General features: G+C 38.6%; 1 protein-coding gene across 1 annotated transcript in view; it reads right to left on the bottom strand.

Moving 5' to 3' along the window:
- Window positions 1-8,368: 8,368 nt before the first annotated feature.
- Window positions 8,369-22,608, bottom strand: part of pkd1b (polycystic kidney disease 1b) — a 42,828-nt gene continuing 28,588 nt past the window's right edge. Inside the window, exons 22-42 of the mRNA XM_067430220.1 lie at window positions 21,973-22,168; window positions 21,730-21,897; window positions 21,514-21,657; window positions 21,239-21,449; window positions 20,874-20,997; window positions 18,884-19,036; window positions 18,706-18,770; window positions 18,460-18,611; window positions 18,049-18,163; window positions 17,803-17,969; window positions 16,072-16,274; window positions 15,738-15,935; window positions 15,459-15,613; window positions 13,633-13,745; window positions 13,363-13,489; window positions 13,118-13,240; window positions 12,771-12,942; window positions 12,387-12,674; window positions 10,965-11,099; window positions 10,556-10,870; window positions 8,369-9,559 (exon numbers count right to left, since the gene is read on the bottom strand). Coding sequence (XP_067286321.1) covers window positions 8,828-9,559; window positions 10,556-10,870; window positions 10,965-11,099; window positions 12,387-12,674; window positions 12,771-12,942; window positions 13,118-13,240; window positions 13,363-13,489; window positions 13,633-13,745; window positions 15,459-15,613; window positions 15,738-15,935; window positions 16,072-16,274; window positions 17,803-17,969; window positions 18,049-18,163; window positions 18,460-18,611; window positions 18,706-18,770; window positions 18,884-19,036; window positions 20,874-20,997; window positions 21,239-21,449; window positions 21,514-21,657; window positions 21,730-21,897; window positions 21,973-22,168 — 4,056 coding nt within the window. The 3' untranslated portion in view covers window positions 8,369-8,827. The remainder of the gene's footprint in view (window positions 9,560-10,555; window positions 10,871-10,964; window positions 11,100-12,386; window positions 12,675-12,770; window positions 12,943-13,117; window positions 13,241-13,362; window positions 13,490-13,632; window positions 13,746-15,458; window positions 15,614-15,737; window positions 15,936-16,071; window positions 16,275-17,802; window positions 17,970-18,048; window positions 18,164-18,459; window positions 18,612-18,705; window positions 18,771-18,883; window positions 19,037-20,873; window positions 20,998-21,238; window positions 21,450-21,513; window positions 21,658-21,729; window positions 21,898-21,972; window positions 22,169-22,608) is intronic.

Here is a 22,608-nt window from a genome sequence, read left to right as displayed (position 1 = left end):
CTAAAAACACTTTGTTCTTTCAAAAATATATGTGCTCATTAATGTATATTTACTTCTTTCAAGTAATAAAGTATTTTCATAAGTTTATTATATGCCATTGAAAATACATACGGTGAGGGGTTTGAATGCCGGTCGCCATGTTGCCCCTCCATCTTGAAAGTACATTAGCCAAAGAGGGACATACCCGTAAATTCAAGCTTTGCTTTTCGCATTTTAACACTCGATGGAGGTCAAACTGCAAGCCGATTTAGTCCAAGATTAACATGGCTCACCCGAACCCGTGCTACCCAAAATACATATGGGCGAACCCCTCACCCGTATGTATTTTCAATGGCATATTATAAACTTACGAGAATACTTTATTACTTGAAAGAAGTAATTATACATTAATGAGCACATATTTTTTTGAAAGAACTAAGTATTTTTAGCTAAGAATAAACTAAAAAAGTTTGACAGTGTAGCTTTAAGCACACAACAGGACAATACATAAATAAGCAATTCAGATCATTTTGTCATCTGCTCACCGTCATTTAACTCCAAACCTGCACTGTAAAAAAAATGTCAAGCCTCTCCAGTTGAAAAAGTTCTAGTGACTGGTTACATCTAAATTTTTCAGTTGGCCAAATTGAATTTCTTTGATTTGATACAATTTCTTTCATCTGTGGAACATGGAAGAAGACCATTTGAAAAATGTTGTAACCAAATAATTTAGGTTATTTTCCCTTAATATTCCTCAAAAGAAAGTTATACATGTTTAGACTGACATGAGGGTGGGTGCATGATAACAGAAGTTTAATTTTTAGGTGAACTATCTCTTTAAGTATTTCTTTCTTCCTCATGTACCACATGAAAACCTCAACAGTAAATAAAGGTCTTTGCAGGATGCCGCTGACTGAAACACTAACTGTTGTTACTCATTGAGAAAAGTCCTGGCTGACTGGACACACAGCTTGATTCTCATTGTGGTTGGAAGCTGTTGTGGAGGCAGTGACCTCACAAAGGCAGCTTTCTGCCCAGCCAATCACCATCTGACTCTGTGCGTTCAGGATCCGCCCTCTCATCCCATCTCTTTGCTGCTCCTATATTTTTTTCTAGCTCCTTCCTCAGATTCAGAAGTTTTCCACTCAGCAGCCGGCTAATGTCCCTTAAAAAACAAAATTTCTTCTCCTAGAGAGGAATGAGACTATGGAGACTGAAAGAAAACTTTTGCTTCAGTCAGAAACATTCTTTAGATATCTAGTAAGTCTTAAAACAGTAAAACATTGCATCAGCAGCAACTGACGATGACCCCAGAGCGCTCTCTTTCTTGCAAGTTAAATTTTTGCACCACTAACAGAATTCCAAAACTTTCCAAATAAGTTTTAATCACTTTTATTATCTGACATTTTCAGTCAAACAGGTAGCTCCTCGAGCTTGTGCTATTGGTTAAGCCAGAGTTGTTATTACAGTGATATATATATATATAAGACACTAGAAAACAGGACTGAATACAGTGTTGAGGAAAACCTACTAGATAAAATCATCAAAAGCATTAATGCTGTAATCAAGAGTGAAGAGACTCTGAGACGTCATATGCTGAACATATAGGAATCACACTTCTCATTCCAGCAATCGTTTGACAAATAAGAGGTGCATACTGATTTACATCTTCATTTTTAAAAGGAATCTAGGTTTCTAAAATATATATTTAAAAAGCAGCCTAAAATAAGATATGGAGCAGGTTGCCTCATGTGGCCGTCATGTGGACATTACATGGCCAGATGAATACTACCTAATTTATATCTGTAGAAGACCCTGTTCCACTTGGGTCATGACTTATCAGCAATATATGTCACACACATACTATATATAATTAGAATATTTTGTGCATAATATTGCATACTTAACATTACACACATTTTATCTATATTAGAACATGAAAGAACAGGAAAAAGAGCAGAGGAAGAAGAGATCAAACTGGTTCAGATGGCACACAAGAGTTTGCTAGAGGCCGTTGAGTTGCTCCACAAGCTTCAAGAAAAGGAAAACGGGATGGCAGAAAGTGGCATCCTGTTCTGTCTTCTTTATTTTCCAAAAGCACAATGTTTTGTTTTTATTGTAAGGGTCCTGTTTGTCCGTGTGTCCATATTTTAGAGCCACGGTGTGTAACAGACCCTTTTCCCGATTTCGAATGTCGTCTTACTATGACCATAAATTATGGAATATTTTTAGCTGCTTCCACTGTTATAATGAGAGAAAATCATTTGGCATTGTGCTGATGTGTCATGGAAGTCTCTCTACTGTCCAGTGATGAAATATGTGTTGTGGAATTAGGACGCCTCAGGTGGCGCTTCACTCGCTGTCTCCTTGTAGAAAGGGAACTGAGGCTCATTTTCTCCTTCTCGCTCATCTTTCTGTGATTTATTGAAAATCATAATATTGAACTTTTTGCATCCGCCACTGTTAATGAACTCTCACACTCAAAGAAAATGACAGCATAGGCTACGCATAACACGTTAATCAAACCAATCATTTTAAAAACAGCCGTTGCATTTTATAGTGCAGCATTGGTAAATCCAGCAATTAGAGTAACTTTTATTTTAAGCAATCAGGAATGAAAAATGTACTGAACTCGTATCCAACCGTGACCCCAAAACCAGTATATACAGAACCATGACTTTTACACCCACACAGACACATTATATATATAATTTGCTCTCAATATAATAACAACATTATGCCCTCTGGCAGGTGAAGTGAATAACATTGATTATCACATCATCATGACACCTGGTGGGTTATATTAGGCAGCTAGTGAACATTTTGTCCTCAAAGTTCTGTGTTAGAAGCAGGAAAAATGGGCAAGCATTTGAGCTAGTTTGACAATGGACAATATTGATGGCTAGATGACAGTTCAGAGCATCTCCGAAACTGCAGCTATTGTGGGGTGTTTCCACAAGAACCTAAGTGAACAGTGGTGAACCGGCACACGGGGTCATGGTCAGCCAAGGCTCATTGGTACACGTGGGGAGTGAAGGCTGGCCTGTGTACACAGTGAATCACAGTTTAATGTGTATGGGGCTGCACAGACCAGCCAGGGTGCCCATGCTGACCCCTGTTCACCGCCGAAAGCACCAACGGCATGTGAGCATCAAAACTGGACCACGTGAGCAATAAGAAGGTGGCCTGGTCTGATGAATCACATTTTCTTTACTATGGAAAAAAGGCCAGCCGGCGGAGGCAGTGTGATGCTTTGGGAAATGTTCTACTGGGAAACACCTGGGTCCTGCCATCCATGTGGATGTTACTTTGGCACGTACCACCTACCTAAGCATTGTAGCGGACCATGTAAACCTTTCAAGGAAACGGTATTCCCTGGTGGATGTGGCCTCTTTCAGCAGGATAATGTGCACTGCCACAAAGCAAAAAATGGTTCAGGAATGGTTTGAGGAGCACAAAAACGAGTTGTTGACTTGGCCTCCAAATTTCCCAGATCTCAATCCAGATGAGCATCTGTGGGATGTGCTGAACAGACAAGTCTGATCCATGAAGGCCTTGCAATTTACAAGACTTAAAGGATCTGCTGCTAACATATTGGTGTCAGATACCACTGCACACCTTCAGGGGTCTAGTGGAGTCCACGCCTCGATAGGTCAGGGCTGTTTTTTTGCAGCAAAATTCGGACCAACAAAATATTAGGTCATAATTGTATGCCTGATTACTATATATATATATATATATATATATATATATATATATATATATATATATATATACACTCAACTAAAGGATTATTATGAACACCATACTAATACTAATACTGTGTTTGACGCCCTTTCGCCTTCAGAACTGCCTTAATTCTACGTGGCATTGATTGAACATGGTGCTGAAAGCATTCTTTAGAAATGTTGGCCCATATTGATAGGATAGCATCTTGCAGTTGATGGAGATTTGTGGGATGCACATCCAGGGCACGAAGCTCCTGTTCCACCACATCCCTAAGATGCTCTATTGGGTTGAGATCTGGTGACTGTGGGAGCCATTTTAGTACAGTGAACTCATTGTCATGTTCAAGAAACCAATTTGAAATGATTCAAGCTTTGTGACATGGTGCATTATCCTGCTGGAAGTAGCCATCAGAGGATGGGCACGTGGTGGTCATAAAGGGATGGACATGGTCAGAAACAATGCTCAGGTAGGCCGTGGCTTTTAAACGATGCCCAATTGGCACTAAGGGGCCTAAAGTATGCCAAGAAAACATCCCCCACACCACTACACCACCACCTCCAGCCTGCACAGTGGTAACAAGGCATGATGGATCCATGTTCTCATTGTGTTTATGCCAAGTTCTGACTCTACCATCTGAATGTCTCAACACAAAATCGAGACTAATCAGAGCAGGCAATATTTTTCAATCTTCTACTGTCCAATTTTGGTGAGCTTGTACAAATTTTAGCCTCTTTTTCCTATTTCTAGTGGAGATGAGTGGTACCCGGTGGGGTCTTCTGCTGTTGTAGCTCATCCACCTCAAGGTTGTGAGTGTTGTGGCTTCACAAATGCTTTGCTGCATACCTCGGTTGTAAGGAGTGGTTATTTCAGACAAAGTTGCTCTTCTAGTAGCTTGAATCAGTCGGCCCATTCTCCTCTGATCTATATATATATATATAATATAACTACATGTAGAGTGTCAAAGAGCAAATTATATCTTTCAAAATTTCATTATTTAAAGGTGCAGTCAATATTTTTTATTTTATTTATATTGTATACAAATTCTAATATGTCTAATTTTTATAAGAAGTAAGCATCCCACAACTGATCCCACAACTGAATATCCTATTAGCAATGAACAATAGACATGATCTCTGATCGTGACCCCCTGGCTTTTACACTGCCTTGCTTGTAACACACAGAAACTGATGGACACATCCTCAATCTGTCTGTCTGTCTGTCTGTCTGTCTGTCTGTCTGTCTGTCTGTCTGTCTGTCTGCCTGTCTGTCTCCCTCCTTCCTTACACACACACAAACACACACACACACACACACACACACACACACACACACACACACGTGTCTATAACTGCACACGTATAAACCCATTATGTAAGAACCTCCCTCTCTCTCCCCACATTTCCTCAGCTCTACTCACGAGGGTCAAGTAAGGACATGTACAGAGAGGGAGTAAAAGAAAGAGGGAAATGGGGCCTCCAAATCCTTCCATCTTCTACTTACCTCTACACTGCAAAAATCACTTTATCAGTATTTTTGTCTGGTTTTCCTGTAAAATATCCATCCTTAAAACAATTAAGCAATATTACATAAAATAAATATACTTTTTTTTATAGAATATGTGGTCTTAACCAAAACATAATTAAGTGAGTTTTATGTTTGTTTGTTTTTTCTCTATTTCTTTTTATTCATGCTATTGTTTGTATAATTATTGTTTAAAAAATACTAATGTATATTTTAACAAGCAAAGGGGACACATTCAGTACAATGTGTTCCAGAGGTTGGCTTTCAGTGGGATATTTCAAAAGAGGGTGAAAGTAAGAAAGAGGCCAGTTGGTCTTAGTTTGCTGAAAAGAATGGTTTTCTGCACTCAAATAGACATACAACCCTAAATTGAATAAAACGGCATGACCCCAACTGAGAAACATATCAAATCAGCCCCTTCTCAACTGTAGGAGCACTTCCTGACCCTTGGAGTGTTTATGAATGGCTGTATGGGAATATTCTGAACAATAAGTAGCTTAGACGCAAAGCGGAGCTGTGATGTAGGGGAACTTCTAGGGATGTTGAGAGGCAGACGGGCTGTGAGAGGCGGGAGGTCTTGGGACTGGGTCAAGCCTTTAGGGACGCAAAGGCTGTTTACTCTAGGAAGGGCAGACTGTGGACTGTGCCAGGTTACATCATGCTTGCATGCGCTGGGTTATGCCTCTTATATAATATGAAAGGGAAAGAGAGAAAAGGGACTTTGTATGGAGTGTTCTCTTCCTGATGCTCTTCCTTAAATCTGCTTAGTGCATCTGTTGTTTAATGTGTGTTCACATTCGCCCTGAAGCTCTCAGTCATCAGTGCTGATTTATTACAAAAGTAAAACCACCGATGCATGCATGATGAGGAAGCATTAAAACAGACGCTTTCTAGACGCTTAATAGCCTACTTTTGAAATCTGTTGGGATAAACTAGTATTTGAATTCAAAAATAGTACTGCAGGTTTCAATGAAGGCAAGAGGTGAAGTGAGGACACCACAGCGTCATAAAACGGCTTAAGCCGAGAAAACCCTTTCGTAATAATTGTGCTAGCACTGGGGCTTTCTTAGCTTTAGCGGTTTGTTGCAACTGGCTGCTGATCTTAGATCTTAGTCTGAAATCAGGACTTGGAGGGAAAAGCCTATTTACATTTCTCATAATATTAGTTTGATATCAGTGCCATCTAGTGGTTGCATTGGGGTTGTTCAATGGTAACCAAAACTGTTTGGTTCCCAACATATATATTTTTCACAGAAAAAAAATAAGGAAAGTCATGTTGGAACCACAATGACAGTTAGTAAATGATAGCAATGTTGGCATTTTTGTGTGAACGATCCCTTTTTAAATGTCCTTACATCCCTGTCTCAGCTTCCTTTCAACTATATAAAACATACTTGAGGATCCTGGAAAAAATTATGTGATTTTTCATAAAAGTGAAACTAGTGCTTATATTTGCACTACATTTGTACATGCGATAGCTTTACTAAAATACTCAATTCATGCATTTATTTTTCATGAGTTAACACATGGATTTATATAAAGCTGAACCCATGTTCATACATTTTTATTTCACTTTTTGTTTTGCATAGGTACATGTTTCATATATGAAAATATGTGATGGTATATAAGAAAAAATGGACCCACTATATATTATATTATATTATATTATATTATATTATATTATATTATATTATATTATATTATATTATATTATATTATATTATATTAGGTGGCCTTAACTACTTGATACAATGCACTTATTGTGTACATATATGTTTTTGCATTGTATTTAGATTTTTATACCTGCATGTAATTACATCTGTAATTCATTTCTGTAGTTACACTTATAATTACACTGTTGACCCTTCACTATATATATTTGTTGCATTGATATCAGAATGAATTACAGATAACAGGAGGATTGAATGTTCAATTAAGCTTCAATTTAAGATCACATTTGTTGATAGGGGAAAATATGATACAGTTTTGGTTCATTAAAGTTTATACATTCAGCCAAACATGAAAGTTATACGAGTCTGTTTAATACATGGCAGCAGTTCACAAAATGGATTCATCTTCTCAATAATTTCTACTAAATTCGAAAGGAATTGAAGGAAACACAAATATTCTGATGTTTAAGCCATAGTTTGGATGGCCGTGTCATTTTATTAACAGGAATAAAATAGATACTTCAATATATATGTTCCACAGAGACTGAACACGGTGAAACCAAAGGGAGACAAACACTTTACAGGACAACTCCGGTGAGAAATGAACCTAGGTGTAATTAACAGATGGTTACAGAGTAGATCGTTCTCTGGGATGCATTTTCATGGAAATCGAATGTAAAGAGTTTTATCTTTAAAAACAGATTAGCTTATAACACTAGTCTATGGGGCACAGGGTAGTGGAATTAAATCGCTAGTTAATACCACTAACAAGGCTAAAAATAGCCTCACACTAACACAGTAGCATATTGAAGGTCCCTACATGCAAACCGAAGCATTGAGAACTTTGTAAGAGTACAAACCGTTTAATAAGAAGACACTTTATAAACACAGTGCATTACGCGTTCACGGACAGCAGCCATCTTGGAAAACAGTCTCGACTCATCGAGCCAGGAGCACTCTGCTAAGTGATGAACTGTGACTTGTAATCTCATATGGATTCCGGAAGAAAACTCTGAACGCAACAGAAAAAAAATAAAAATAAAAATAAAAATGTCCATGTTATTACATTTCACAAACTTAATTCCCATCGACCAGCTCACTTAGAACAGCGCTCGTGGATCGATTCGTCGAGACTGTTTTCCAAGATGGTGCCTGTCCGTGAACGCGTAATGCACTGTGTTTATAAAGTATCTTCTTATTAAACTGTTTGTACACTTACAAAGTTCTCAATGCTTCGGTTTGCATGTAGGGACCCTCATTATGCTACCGTGTTAGTGTGAGGCTATTTTGAGCCTTGTTAGTGGTATTAACTAGCGATTTAATTTTACTACCTTGTGTCTACCCTATGCCCCATAGACAAGCTCTATAAACAAATCTGTTTTTAGAAATAAAACTCTTTACATTCGATTTTCATGAAAGCGCATCCCAGAGAACGATCTACTCGGTACCCATCTGTAAATTACCCCTAGGTTCATTTCTCACCGGAGTTGTCCTTTAACATGGTGCAAAAGCAGTGCAAAAGCACCAGTCAAGAGGTAGACAACTCACAAAATTGATTGTGACTAACACTGTGCATTCACTGTCCAAAAATGGTAACACTTTACAATAAGGATCATTAGTTTACTACATTAGTTAACACAAACTAATAATGAACTGCACTTTGGTAATGAAAATTTCAACATTTACTAATGCATTATTAAGATCTTGTTAACATTAGTTAATGCACTGTGAACTAACATGAACAAACCATGAACAGCTGGATTTTTATTAACTAATGTTAACAAAGATGAACGAAGATAATTCTGAACAGAGGGGTTGTTCATGGTTAAGTTCATGTTAACTAATACAACCTTATTGTAAAGTTTTACCATAAAAAAAATATTGTTTTATATATTAAAGCAAAATGAATGGCGTGACGGTTAATACACTTATTCAGTGTGCCATGCCTGCCTCTTAATCGGTATGCTGTCACATACACGCTCACGGTCTCCGTCTTCACTCCGGGGTCTCGCAGGCAAGGCCACAGTGCTGTGAGATGCAGTCAACCTCTGAGCAGTGTCAGCAGAATGGCAGGTGACTGAATTCCAGGCTCTACGTCTTGGGACACACAATTTCCTATTGTTCATCCCTCCATCCAGTGCAGAAAATATTCTCTTAGCTGACTGAGCAGCAGTCCCCATCAGGGAGGACTCTGAATGGGTTGCGCGGCGTTGTGGAAGGGTATTTATGATACCGTGAAGAGAACCTCGAGTGGGGTCACATTCCAAAACAGAGGTAGATAGATGTCGAGGGGGTGGTGGCGGCTTAGGTGTTGGATCCCGTCCATCAAAGGTAGCCTGTTGAGACTGCTTTCTTCTCTGGGAGATTCTGCTCTGGATCTGCTGAAGTCGGAGCTCAAAGTTATAGACTTCTTCGGTCAGCTGGTTGACGCGGTCGAAACCTGCCAGAAGGCTGTCAACACAGGGCACCAGACGGTCCACATAATGGTGAAAGTCCAAACTGTCTGAGAAGACCGATGAATCGGAGGCCAAAGAGGAGGCAGAGGATGCCTGGCGGGGCCCGATGGGACTGAGCGGAACGGAGAAGTTAGAAGCTTCAGAGGCCTGTGATGATCTGGAGGGTGGAGGAACCGTTCCCTCAAATTTGACTCTGTGTCTAAACTACACAGGAAATAAAATGTAAAATATTTTGTATATACATACTACAATTCTAAAGTTTTGGGTCGGGAAGATTTTTTAAAATGTTTTGATAAAAGTATCTTATGCTCATCATGCTGCATTTATCTAATCAAACGTACGATTCAAAAAGTAATGATGTGAAATATTATTACAAATGAAAATAACTTTTCTATTTTATTTAAGTCAATGAACCTGAACGTCCCTGTAAAATACTTATTTTTTTAGTTGATGAATGATTCAAATTATTCAAATCATAAATTGGGGGGGGAAATATGGTAACACTTTAGTTTAGGGTCCAATTCTCACTATTAAAGCTACACTATGTAACTTTTCTGTCCGCTAGAGGGCGCCTATTCAAAACAAAGGCGTAGCTTGATGACGCCAAGGACATGTGGTTTTCACCTCACAGCCGGTGGAAAACAATCGGGATAGGACTCGGGCAAAAATCATGTTCATGAATTTATTAACGTTACTGTAGTATGAGGCAGAGCGGGACCGAATGTTGTGGACCTGAGCAAGGCCGCTGGAGCGATTGATACGGAACATACGGCTCGCGAGCATCGGGACTTTTATTATGAAGGGACACCGTCACTGCACTATTTCTGCTTTTCTGGTCATGAGTATGAGGTAACGCAGCTCTGTTTATCATATTAGATACATTTAAGTGTGTTTAAAATGATGTTATGACGTTACTCTGTGTGTTCGCTCCGTGGCTGCTGTGTCACGTTGCTTACTGTGAAGAATAAAGTGCTTGGAAACATTTGGGATATTGTAAGAACTCAACTGAACAAAATCTATAACACTAGCCTGGTGGTTTTTGTATATTTTACTGCAAAAATACTACATAGTGCACCTTTAATAAACAGTAATTTAGAGTTAATTGAGGCGAGAAAAAAAGTTGTAGTTAATAGTTAGAAATGGAACCTAACCTAAAGTGTGACTAAAATGATTTATAATAGTCAGACAAGGTATTTGTACCTCTTTGGTCTTGCTGAGCCCCATCCATAGCTTGAGTCGTTTAATGAGAAACTGTACCATCTCATATTCCTGCGGCTCCATGGATGGGCGGTAAATGTCTGCTTGTACCATTCGGTAGGTTCGAATCAATACAGCAGCACACAGACGGCCCAGTACCCAGAATCCAATGACTACGGCAGACAGGCAGTAGAGGGGTCCCACCACCGGATGAAGCTCACAAAGTCGACGTAACCCCATGTGCCCCTTTAATAAGCATAGCAGAGAGGAACTTGCCTGTCCTAAGGTCCTAAAGCCCTCCACTGTACCCGAGAAAAGCTGAAAGAGAAAGATGTGGGCTGCGTTTTCCGGTGGAAAAATGATTTAGGCCAAAACTACAATTGGAAGTCAAATGAAAAAACAAACATTATACCATGATGCCTGTGTGCGAGAACAGAAGCAACAGGAGGAACAGCAGGAACACCACACCACAAATCTGAGGGAATACCTGTCGAATAACTTGTCCTATCACCATCCCTCGCCTAACAAACCGCAGGATCCCCACCATCTGTAAAAACACACCTCTCAATGCCTGAACTACATCTTGACTGACAAAGTGAAACCAAAGTATCCAATTTCTGTAATGAATTCAACTCAAATTCTAGATACCATTCAAACTCATGCTTTGTACGTAATTTCTTATTTATAAATGTTATATTTTCAAAATATTAAAGATATACAAAAAGTGATGTCAATAATAAGTATACTCAATTTGCAATATAAAGTCAGAATCACAGAATTAAGAGTTAAGAATTGTTATAAATTCAGAATTGTGAGATATAAAGTAAAAAATGTGAGGTATAAAGTTAGAATTGCGTGATACAAAGACAGAATTGCGAGTTATAAAGTCAGAATTGTGAGATATATAAAAGATTAAACAGGTAATTGCGATATATAAAGTGACAATTAAGATATGTCAGAATTGCGAGTTAAAACATCAGAATTGCCAGTTACGGACATAATTTTGATATAACAAGAATTGAGTTATAAAGTCATAATTGCAAAATATAAAGTGAGAATTGTTAGATATAATGTCAGAATTGCGAGTTTATTTATAAAGTCAGAGCTGTGAGATATAAAGCCAGAATTGCATGATATAAAGACAGAATTGCGTGATATAAAGTCAGAACTGCGTGATATAAAGACAGAACTGCGTGATATAAAAACAGAATTGCGTAATATAAAGACAGAACTGCGTGACATAAAAACAGAATTGCGTGATATAAAGTCAGAACTGCGTGATATAAAGACAGAACTGCGTGATATAAAGACAGAATTGCGTGATATAAAGACAGAACTGCGTGATATAAAAACAAAATTGCGAGTTATAAAGTCAGAATTGTGAGATATATAAAAAATTAAACAGGTAATTGCGATATATAAAGTGACAATTGTAAGATTATGTCAGAATTGCGAGTTACGGCCATAATTTTTATATAACAAGAATTGAGTTATAAAGTTCTAATTGCTAAATATAAATTGAGAATTGTTAGATATAATGTCAGAATTGTGAGTTTAGTTATAACATCAGAATTGCGAGTTCCTCAATAGACATTCTACTAAGTTACTAAAATGATAATAAGTATCATAACTTACTGATAATAAGTAACTTTGCAAGTGCTTGTCAACTTATTATACTAACCAGAATCCTAACAGTCTACTAATACTCTAATAAGAGTTTGTTGAAATGTAGTTGCGACGTTACTTTTAGTTATCGAAATAAAGTAACCCTTGGTTCAGTGGCTGTTGATTGGATGGATACAGATCTGAATGGAATGTGTTTTAGGACCCATACCTTCAGAACCAAGAGGGTTAATAAGATAGCTGAGAGCTGATTGGATTTTCTGGCCAGTGTGGCAGCACTGTGAAAGTCAGCAAAGGATGTGGGCCGGGAGCGATGTCTGGAGACACAGGCTGCAGTCGTGTAGAGGAAATACAGACGAAGAACAGCTGCTGCTAGCGTCAGAAGAGCTAACGATGGCTGAAACCAGCACCAGGCTCGCCTCAGGTATTGACTTGGCTTCCTGATCAAGGCCCAAACTTCAGCACTCACAAAGCACAGGGCGAACAGCAAAAGCAGAATCTAGCGAGAAGACCACAAATCCATTTGAACTTGTTCAGATTCTGCAAGATTTGTAGATTTATTGAAATTAAGCCTAGAAGTAGGAAGAGCCAGTACCGTCAATGTGACTTGCAAGTCTGGACCAGATAATGGAGAGATGTGAAAAGGCTGGATAGAGATGAAAGCCAGGATTCTGCCTGTGTGCGTTTGATCCAGGAGAACAGAAACTGGTGCCAAGATGCCCGTCTGTTTATGATACTGAGTGAATTCGATCAATACTGACTGTGTCCTGTCACAGAAAACACAAGACAGTTACTCAAAAAATATTGAGCTGATGAGCATGATGGGTGTCTGGTTGTAATAACAGAACACAACTTTCACACGTGAAGTCTGTGTTCAGGAATATCCTTAGTACAAGACTGGATATGTAGAGAATGAAGATATTTTATGCTTTAGTGACATACCCTGTTGTCATCCAGTTTTCTGTCTGTAGGTCCAACAAAATCTGACGTGTGGATTCACTGTTGTTCCCAAGAATTATTTCCTCTTTCTGACTGAATGCACATGATGCACTCTTAGTCCTCTGCCTTGAAAGAGGATAAAAATGGACAGATAAATGTTATTATATTGTCCCATAAAGCTGTTCAGGCTGCACAACAACTTATTTACACACTGACAGTCTCTCTCTTTGTGTTCTATCATCTCTCACCCAGTTGAAAGTGCTGGAGTGTTGTTGCTGTGTGCTGAGGAGCTCTGGTGTCCAGGGTTGGTATGTGATGAAAAACGCGCATTCAGAATCAAAGGAAGGAACTGATCTCTGATGTTTTGACAGCAGACTTTGTGGGGGGAAAAAAACAAAACAAATCCTATAAAAGCTACGATTTTATTTATTTATCTATCTATTTAATAATTTATACTTTTTTACAAATTATCAAAAAAATCATTTAACATATATATATAAGTAGAAAGTAGTCCTTACAGTCTTGAAAATGAATTTTCTGTAGTCTTGCAGGGCCAGTTAGAGAAAGAGAAGGGTTTTCATATAGGTGTGAAATCAATCTCTTATCTATCCACTGTTCTGCATTCATCCATCTGCGAGAATATAATACATCTTGAAATAAAATTACTTTGACAAACTCATGTAAAATGTAAAATTCCTATGTAAAATTAAAATAAGTGAATCCCAAAGCATAGTATGTTGAAAATATGTAAAAAGCCCAGGGATATCTACTATTTCGGGTAGATTTACAAAGTGAGAATCCCTGCACACTATAAAGGCTAATATTGCCCACAACCCTTTGTGCTTTGGAGGAGGATTCAGTTCAGAATTACAAACACAAGTAAAAACTACAAAGCATGTTGAATATGCGCAACAGACGGGAAGAGGGGTTTGAGTGACAATATCATCCATGTAATAACAACATGGACTTTTATAAAGATCCTTTTAACTTTTAAATGCATCATTATGCATTAATATGAGGAGAGTGCTCTGCATGAAAGATCCACAACTGTAGATCAGCGAGCTACTGAAATTCTCGCCGATATGGCAGGAAATGCAATGAAATTAAATGTGGAGGATGTTAACTGACATGTATGACCATTTTATGATGTCATATATATATCAGGCATAACATTATGAACGTTAAGTGAATAACACTGATTATCTCATCATCACGGCACCTGTTAGTGGGTGGGTTAAATTAGGCAGCAAGTGAACATTTTGTCCCCAAAGTTGATGTGTTTGAAGCAGGAAAAATGGAAAAGCGTAAGGATTTGAGTGAGTCAGTATCTATCGAAAGTGGTCCAAAGAAGGAACAGTGGCAAACCCGCGATAGGGTCATGGGTGGCCAAGGCTCATTGATGCACGTGAGTATTGAAGGCTTGGCTGTGTGGTTTGATCAAACAAGCAAGATACTGTAGCTCAAATTGCTCAAGAAGTTAATGCTGGTTCTGAGAGAAAGGTGTTAGAATACACAGTGAATCACAGTTTAATGTGTATGAGGCTGCACATCCACAGACCCGTCAGGGTGCCCATGCTGACCCCTGTTCACTGCCAAAAGCACTAACGGCACGTGAGCATCAGAACTTGACCACAGAACAATGGAAGAACGTGGCCTGGTCTAATGAATCATGTTTTATTTAACATCATGTGGATTGGTCTGGTGTGTATGCGTCACTTACTGGGGAACACATGGCACCAGGATACATAATGGGAAGAAGACCAGCCGGCGGAGGCAGTATGATGCTTTGGGCAATGTTCTGCTAGAAACCTTGGGTCCTGCCATCCATGTGGATGTTACTTTGACACGTCCCACCTACCTAAGCATTGTTGTAGATCATGTAAACCTTTTCATGGAAACGGTATTCCCCGATGGCTGTGGCCTCTTTCAGCGCCCTGCCACAAAGCAAAAATGGTTCAGGAATGATTTGAGGAGCACAACAACAAGTTTGAGGTGTTGACTCAATCCAACCGAGCATCTGTGGGATGTGCTAAACAAACGAGTCCGATCCAATGCAGGCCCCACCACGTAACTTACATAACTTAAAGGATCTGCTGCTAACATATTGGTGCCAGATACCACAGCACACCTTCAGGGGTCTAGTGGAGTCCATGCTTCGATGGGTCAGGGCTGTTTTGGCAAAAGTGGGACCAACACAATATTAGGAAGGTGGCCATAATGTTATGCCTGATCTGCGTATATACACACAGAGACACACACATTTCTGGGGTCTCAAAAAGAAAACAAATCAGTTTCAGCTGAACATGAGTATTACTAGTGGATATTTAGAGTCTGCATGGCTCACCCTGATAATGCAGTGAGACCAGGCTGCCCTGGTGATGCTGAGATCAGCATGTGTTTTATAGCTGATTGAAGCAGTCTGCTGTTAGCCTCCTGCACATGTTCCTGGTAGTTCACCATCAAAACCACCAACAGGAAGAACATATAGACTAAGCAGCTCTGATTAAAACATAAAACAACAGACCAAGAAATAATAATATGCATTAGGGTCAGAATGCAGGAGAAATCCAGCTGTTATAGGTCCCTGAGGACTAAATGAGTGGATCTATCAGTCTGAGCTCACCCTCATTAATGCTCTAAGCTTTCTCAGCTTCCGTGCTTCCTCTTTAGCCTGAAGCAAGCCGTATCCACAGAGAGGATGAACCTTATCCTCCAGATGCTCTTCTGTCCTTCTGACTTCTGTCTCCTGAGCCAAACGGTCCTCCACCTCTGGGTCTACCGGTCTCACCACAGCAGCCAGATATAGTGCCTGAATACATATCTGCAGAAGAATATAAGAACATCTGACATCGTGAGCAAAGTAAGGATGTATTGATTCAAAGAAAATGCGATATGTCGATAAAAATGCACATCTTTCAGTTTATTTAAGGAACAGTGTAAAATATATTATAGCTGACTGCAAATGGTTCCAACAGGAAGGCAGAAGTGAGGAAAGCTGACAGGGCGGACACCAGCCACATGAGAACCACAGTGCTGGAAAACATGCTCCCATATAGTCCCGCAAGAGCCAGGCATGTTGCCAGCAGAACAGCCACCAACAGGTGAAGCACACGCAGAAGCCATGATGGAAGATTCAAGCCAGGTACACCACGAACAACACCTGAAGAGCAGCCCATAGTTTCACACACAGACAAAACAATGTACAATATACATGTATTTGGATGGTATAATATCATTTTTTTTATAGAATTATAATTATATTTTTTATAGGCCCCTTAATATAATTATATTACTATATTAAGAAATTAATCATTTTATTAAGCAATGATGCATTAATTTGTTTAAAAGTGACAATAAAGACAATAATAATGTTATAAAAAATCTAGCCATTTCTGAAATGTACTTTAGCACCAAATCAGTATTCTAGAATGATTTCTGAAGGATCATGTGACACTGAAGACTGGAATAATGATGCAGAAAATTCAGCTTAGCTATTTCATTAAAATGTATAACAGTTTTTCTGAATTGATAAAACACATTTCTCAAAATGATCACCCACTTTCTCTTAAACAAATCTTCAAACTACATTCAGTTGTGCATTCACTAAATTCATACAACATCTGACTCTTCTGTCAAAATCAAACTTTTGCCTCAAAACCATCTCATCTGTACTCAAAATTAAACAATGCTTTCAGATCATACATACACACAGCCAGTCAAAATATAAACACTATAGATCACTCAATAGACCCTAGATCACTAGTTACAGAAAAAAAGTATATTGTAAACCAGTAAACAAATTTAGCAATTATATAAAAAAGTATTGTAACTTACAGTAGTACGGTGAAATAATTGTATACTGTATGCCTACTGTATGCACTGCAAGTGTAGTATTGTACTGAATATGTTTAGTGCTGAATGTCTGTATATTCAGTACTTGCATACCGTAAAAATACAGTAGTCCAATTGCAAAAGCCAAAAAAAAACAACCTCTAAATAAAAAGTTCAAAAGAGTTGTGCAACTGCAAAATCAAAGTCCGTGAGAGATTCTGCCTCAGCATCACATCGTCGTGCATGTTGGGTCCGGCCTGAGGACTTTGTCCACACCATAGGCAATTATTTCTCTTGTCAAAGGGGAAAAAAAACACTAGATCTGGCCTTGACAACACTCTCCACATCTTGCTCTTCCTCGTCCCCGTCCACCACCACTTACACATACTCTTACTCCTCTCTGTTTCAAATAATTTCCATATATTGTTCATATCAACATTCGGTGCACCTTGTTTAACTTTTGCCTGCCTCATGTTTAACGTTTTGCAACACAAGTGCATCACAGTGCGTGATATGATTTAGTGGGTGGGTGAGCATGTGTTTTTTTGCCAAAAGAGTGCATGAGATTTGCAAATGGTGTCTAACTGCCTGAACTTGTTTAAGGTTTTACAGAAAGTGTTATTTATTCAACAAATTGGTTTAGGCTATTGCGAATTTGGTTCAGAGAATGGGGTTTAGTGTTTTAGCAATTCAGAAACACTGTAAAATAGAAAGCAGTTATTTTAAAATGTGATAATATTTTACAATATTACTGTTTTTACTGTGTTTTGATAATAATCCAATAAATGTAGTCTTAGTAAGCATACATGATCATTCTTGATGTTAAAAAGCTGTAAGTGTGTATGGTGTGAGCTCACCAATGCGCGTGTTGGAGATGGTGCTTATAGAGTCGGGTGGGAGGCTAGGGAGAAATGTGCTGGCCTCACTGAACACTGAGAGTGAGGAGGAGGACTTGTGAAAGCCAGGTTCATATGTGGACGTATCCACACTCAGATCAGACCAATCACTACACAAGCTGTCCTGGCTGAAAGACAAAAGGACAGAGAAGCAGTATGTGATCATGTGTCCTGGTATTTGTGTGAAACGTTCAGTGCAGAACTCACATGTCAGACAGGGTGTTCTCGTTGGGTGTAAAATGCCCACTGTCAGATGGTTCTGGCCCTGAGGAAAGTGTGTTTGTTGGATCAAGGTCTGCAGATATAGTCATAAGATCTTCCTCTAAAAGAGCAATGTAAGGAATAATTCACCTTAGAATTAAACAATTCTGTGATAATTTACTAATTCTCATGTTTCAAATCTGTATGATTTTCTTTCTTTCTATGTATGACTTTTATGGAGCTTTTTTGTTGCCCTTTTGAAGTTTGACAGACCCAGTCGTCACATGGGGGAAAAAAGCTTATTTTGTATTCCACAGAAGAAATAAAGTCATTCTTGTTTAGAACAACATGAGGTTTGAATAAATTATGACAGAATACTTTTGACATTTTCAAGAGAGTGATGTTGTTTCTTCAAACCTGAAGACTTGGTTGCTTCTAAGATGTCGTGGTCAGAGTTTGGAGTAGACAAATGTAGTTGTAGAAGGGCTTTTTTTCTCTTAAAAAGGTGAGTAGTTCTTGTCAGCTCAGGCAGACCAAAGATACTGTCACATGATGGCCACTGATCCACTCTGTGAAACCTTTAAAATAACACTGTATGTTTGTGTTAACTTTTTAAAGGCATTTAATACTACATGTGTAATTCATGTAGAATGGACTTGATACCGGTTATTCCCAGGATCGGGAGTATTCCAAAACTCTGAATCTAGTTTCTTGCTCTGCAGTGAGTTCTTAAAGGGAATAAAACAAGGAAAATATGCTTAAATAAAACAAGGAATTAATTTAGGAAATTATGCTTGATGGCTACGATATCATTTAATTATGGGGATTGACATTCTCTCACAGTGAAAGGAGACGGGCCACCATATATGGAAGAGTCTGGGCCTGTTGGCAATGACAGAAAAGATGAGCAGGAGAGATCTGGGTGACTGAGGAAAACATCCATCTCCACGGTATGAGACACAGAAGAGGGAGGCAGAGTTAACTCCAATGTCACCTGCAACACAATCCATCACCAACTGCACAATGAGTGGGAATTTTCATGAATGTACACCACCATTTAAAAGTCTGAGGTCAGTAAGAAATGAATACAAACCCGATTCCCAAAAAAATTGGGACATTGTACAAATTTTGAATAAAAAAAGGAATGCAATAATTTACAAATCTCATAAACGCATATTTCATTCACAATACAACATAGAAAACATGTAAAATGTTGAAAGTGAGACATTTTGAAATGTCATCCCAAATATTGGCTTATTTTGGATTTCATGAGAGCTACACATTCCAAAAAAGTTGGGACAGGTAGCAATAAGAGGCCAGAAAAGTTAAATGTACATATAAGGAACAGCTGGAGGGCCCATTTGCAACTTAGGTCAAATGGCAACATGTTTGGGTATAAAAAGAGCCTCTCAGATTGGCAGTGCCTTTCAGAAGTCAAGATGGGCAGAGGATCACCAATTCCCCCAATGCTGAGGCGAAAAATATAGTAGACTTTCTGAGAGAATTTTTTTTTTCTTTTTTTTCTTTCTCAGAGTTTGAAGTTATCATCATCTAAAGTGCATAATATCATCCAAAGATTCAGAGAACTGGGGTGCCATGTCATCCAGACAAAAGAAGACAAGGACAACCCAAGATGTTATCAGTGCTCAGTTTAGAAGCCTGCATCTCTGATGGTATGGGGTTGCATGAGTGTGTGTGGAATGGGCAGCTTACACATCTGGAAAGCAACCATCAATGCTGAAAGGTATATCCAAGTTCTGGAACACAATATGCTCCCATCCACATGTCATCTCTTTTAGGGAAGAACTTGCATTTTCCAACATGACAATGCCAGACCCCATACTGCATCAATTACAACATAACGGCTGCGTAGATAAAGGATCCAGGTACTGAAATGGCCAGCCTGTCCAGATCTTTCACCCACAGAAAACATTTGGGGCATCATAAAGAGGAAGATGCGACAAAGAAGACCTAAGACAGTTGAGCAACTAGCAGCCTGTATTAGACAAGAATGCGACAACATTCCTATTTCTTAAACTTGAGCAACTTGTCTCCTCAGTCCCCAGAGGTTTGCAGACTGTTATAAAAAGAAGGAGGGATGCCACACAGTGGTAAACATGGCCATGTCCCAACTTTTTTGAGATGTGTTGATGCCATGAAATGTAAAATTTAAAACTTATTTTCCCCTTAAAATTATACATTTTCTCAGTTTAAATATTTGATGTGTCATCTATGTTGTATTCTGAATAAAATATTGAAAGTTAAAACTTCCACAGGCATTCTGTTTTTATTCACAATTTGTACATTGTCCCAACTTTTTTTGGAAATGGGTTTGTACATTTTTTCTGCATTGAACTGATCAAAACTAATAGTAAAAACAGTTGTAACGCTTCAAAAGATGTCTATTCTTTTGAACTTTCTATTCATCGTTGAAAAAATAATAATAACGCATCATAGTTTCCAGCAGCACACTGTTTTCAACTGTGATAATAATAAAAATGTTTCTTGAGCACCAAATCAGCATATTAAAATGATTTCTGAAGGTTCATGTGACACTGAAGTAATAATGCTGAAAATTCAGCTCTGCCATCAGAGGAATAAATTACTTTTATTGGATCATTTTAAAACTGCATTAATATGGAAAACATAAAAAATCTGATTTAATAATATTAATGTTTTACTATTTTTGATCTCATAAATGCAGCCTTGGTGAGCACTTATTTCTAAAACATTTTTAAAATCCTTTGCATGGTAGTGTATATTAAGATTATAAATCAAAGCATGATATACAGTACAATTTCACAAGGGATTATAAAGATTGGCATATATACCTTGCTGTGTGTTTTTTGGAAGAGAAATCTGAGAATGGTTTGGAGGGGGAAGGTCAAAGCTGCAACTGTCATTCCAACCAGAATGGTCTCTCCATTCATCACCATCTGGGTAGAGACTGGAACGCTGCAGTCATAACAGTAACATGTGAGTAACCCATTTGTTTTGAGAGGAAGGAGAGGAAATGTATTAATTTGTCCGAGTTTAGTGATGAATTTTATTCTTTGGCATTAATCAATAACAAAGACTGTAGCTTAGAGAAAAACAGAAATTGCTTTGTTTTACAAGATGTAATTACGTGCACCTACAGTGTAAGCTATACAAGCTCAATCTGTTATCCATGCCCTTTAAAGGTCAAGTCTATTACCTGCTGCCCTTTCTGCCCACTGCTCCATACCACACTGCCCCAGCTGCCAGATAGAGATGTAATAAGAGGGCGCAGCAGGTGACCCTCTGGGCTCTGCTAAAGTGGCTGTGGGCCGGACGTTCCCATAATGAAATCCACAGATGGTGCTCTCGAAGGCCAAAAAGTAACTGGGAATGTAGGATCCTCTTAAACTGCCGCAGCTCCTGAGGACCTACAAAGATCAAAGGTTATGAAATGCAAATATGAAACATGCTGTGCTGCATGCGTATACTTACAAGATGCTAAAATAACTTTCTCCACCCTTCCAGAGTTCTTCTCATTCTCCACAGACAGCCAGTCTTCTACCAGGAAGAAGAACATGTTCTCTGTCTGGATGTCCCAGACTATCACGCGTTGTACGAACCAGGATGGGTCTAGACCTGGAAAGCACAGCAGTTGTTTGGTATTTGTTATTTTAAGAAGACAGACAGAAGCTATTCACAACCGCTGACCTGTGTTGTCATGCCAGATGCGTATTTTCCAGATCTCTCCGAGATTGGCATCTGTTTCAACTTGGAAGTCATCCAGGCTGTTCCTCTGGAAAGCTCCTTCTCTTTGAAGGTGACGTGAGCCACTTTTATTCAGACCATACAGGCTGATGCCGACATGTGCAGTGGTACCTGATGAATTCAGATGTTTCATAACTTGGTAAGATCTTATACGAAGTCAATAATTAAATGAAAGATTCTACTGACCAGACCCTCTTTTCCAGCCTGTTTTGACAAGAACCCGGTACTGGTAGCGACCTTTCTGACCACACAGAGGAACCCAACACAGACGCTGTCTTTCCAGGTGATCCAGTTTGTGAGCGATAAGACCAACCAGCAGATGAATTAACAGCAAGACTCCACAAACTATTCCCACCACCATGTTTTTCACCGGCTCTTCTGACTGGTGACAGCAATAATGTTCAAGTTATGTTATAGTTTTTACATAAAATACTGTTTAAAAGTTTGGGGTCAGTATAGTGTCTTATTTAATGTTTTCCTAAAGACTGCATTTATTTGATGAAAAATACAGTAAAAACATTATCATGAAATATTATTACAATTTAAAATAACTTTTTTTTCTACTTTAACTCTCATCCTTCCCTCTGGTAATTTTGGCCAAGAACAAAAATTAAAAAAAATACTAATTGAGTGTTCATCAGAGTGGTCCAAGACCCTAGGACTTTTGTCGCATTTGAACCACTAATACACACACAATTATTGGATTTGTGTTTTGTGCTAACAAATAGTAGCAAAAAAAGTAACAAATCCTTCCCTCATGGGTCAATTTGACCCCCATAAGAATGAATGAAATGCGAGGAATGGAACAAAAAATGCTAAAAC

This window comes from Pseudorasbora parva, chromosome 21 (assembly GCF_024679245.1).
Source record: "Pseudorasbora parva isolate DD20220531a chromosome 21, ASM2467924v1, whole genome shotgun sequence".
In the NCBI taxonomy this organism is placed as follows: domain Eukaryota; kingdom Metazoa; phylum Chordata; class Actinopteri; order Cypriniformes; family Gobionidae; genus Pseudorasbora; species Pseudorasbora parva.
This window is presented reverse-complemented; position numbering and strand designations above follow the sequence as displayed.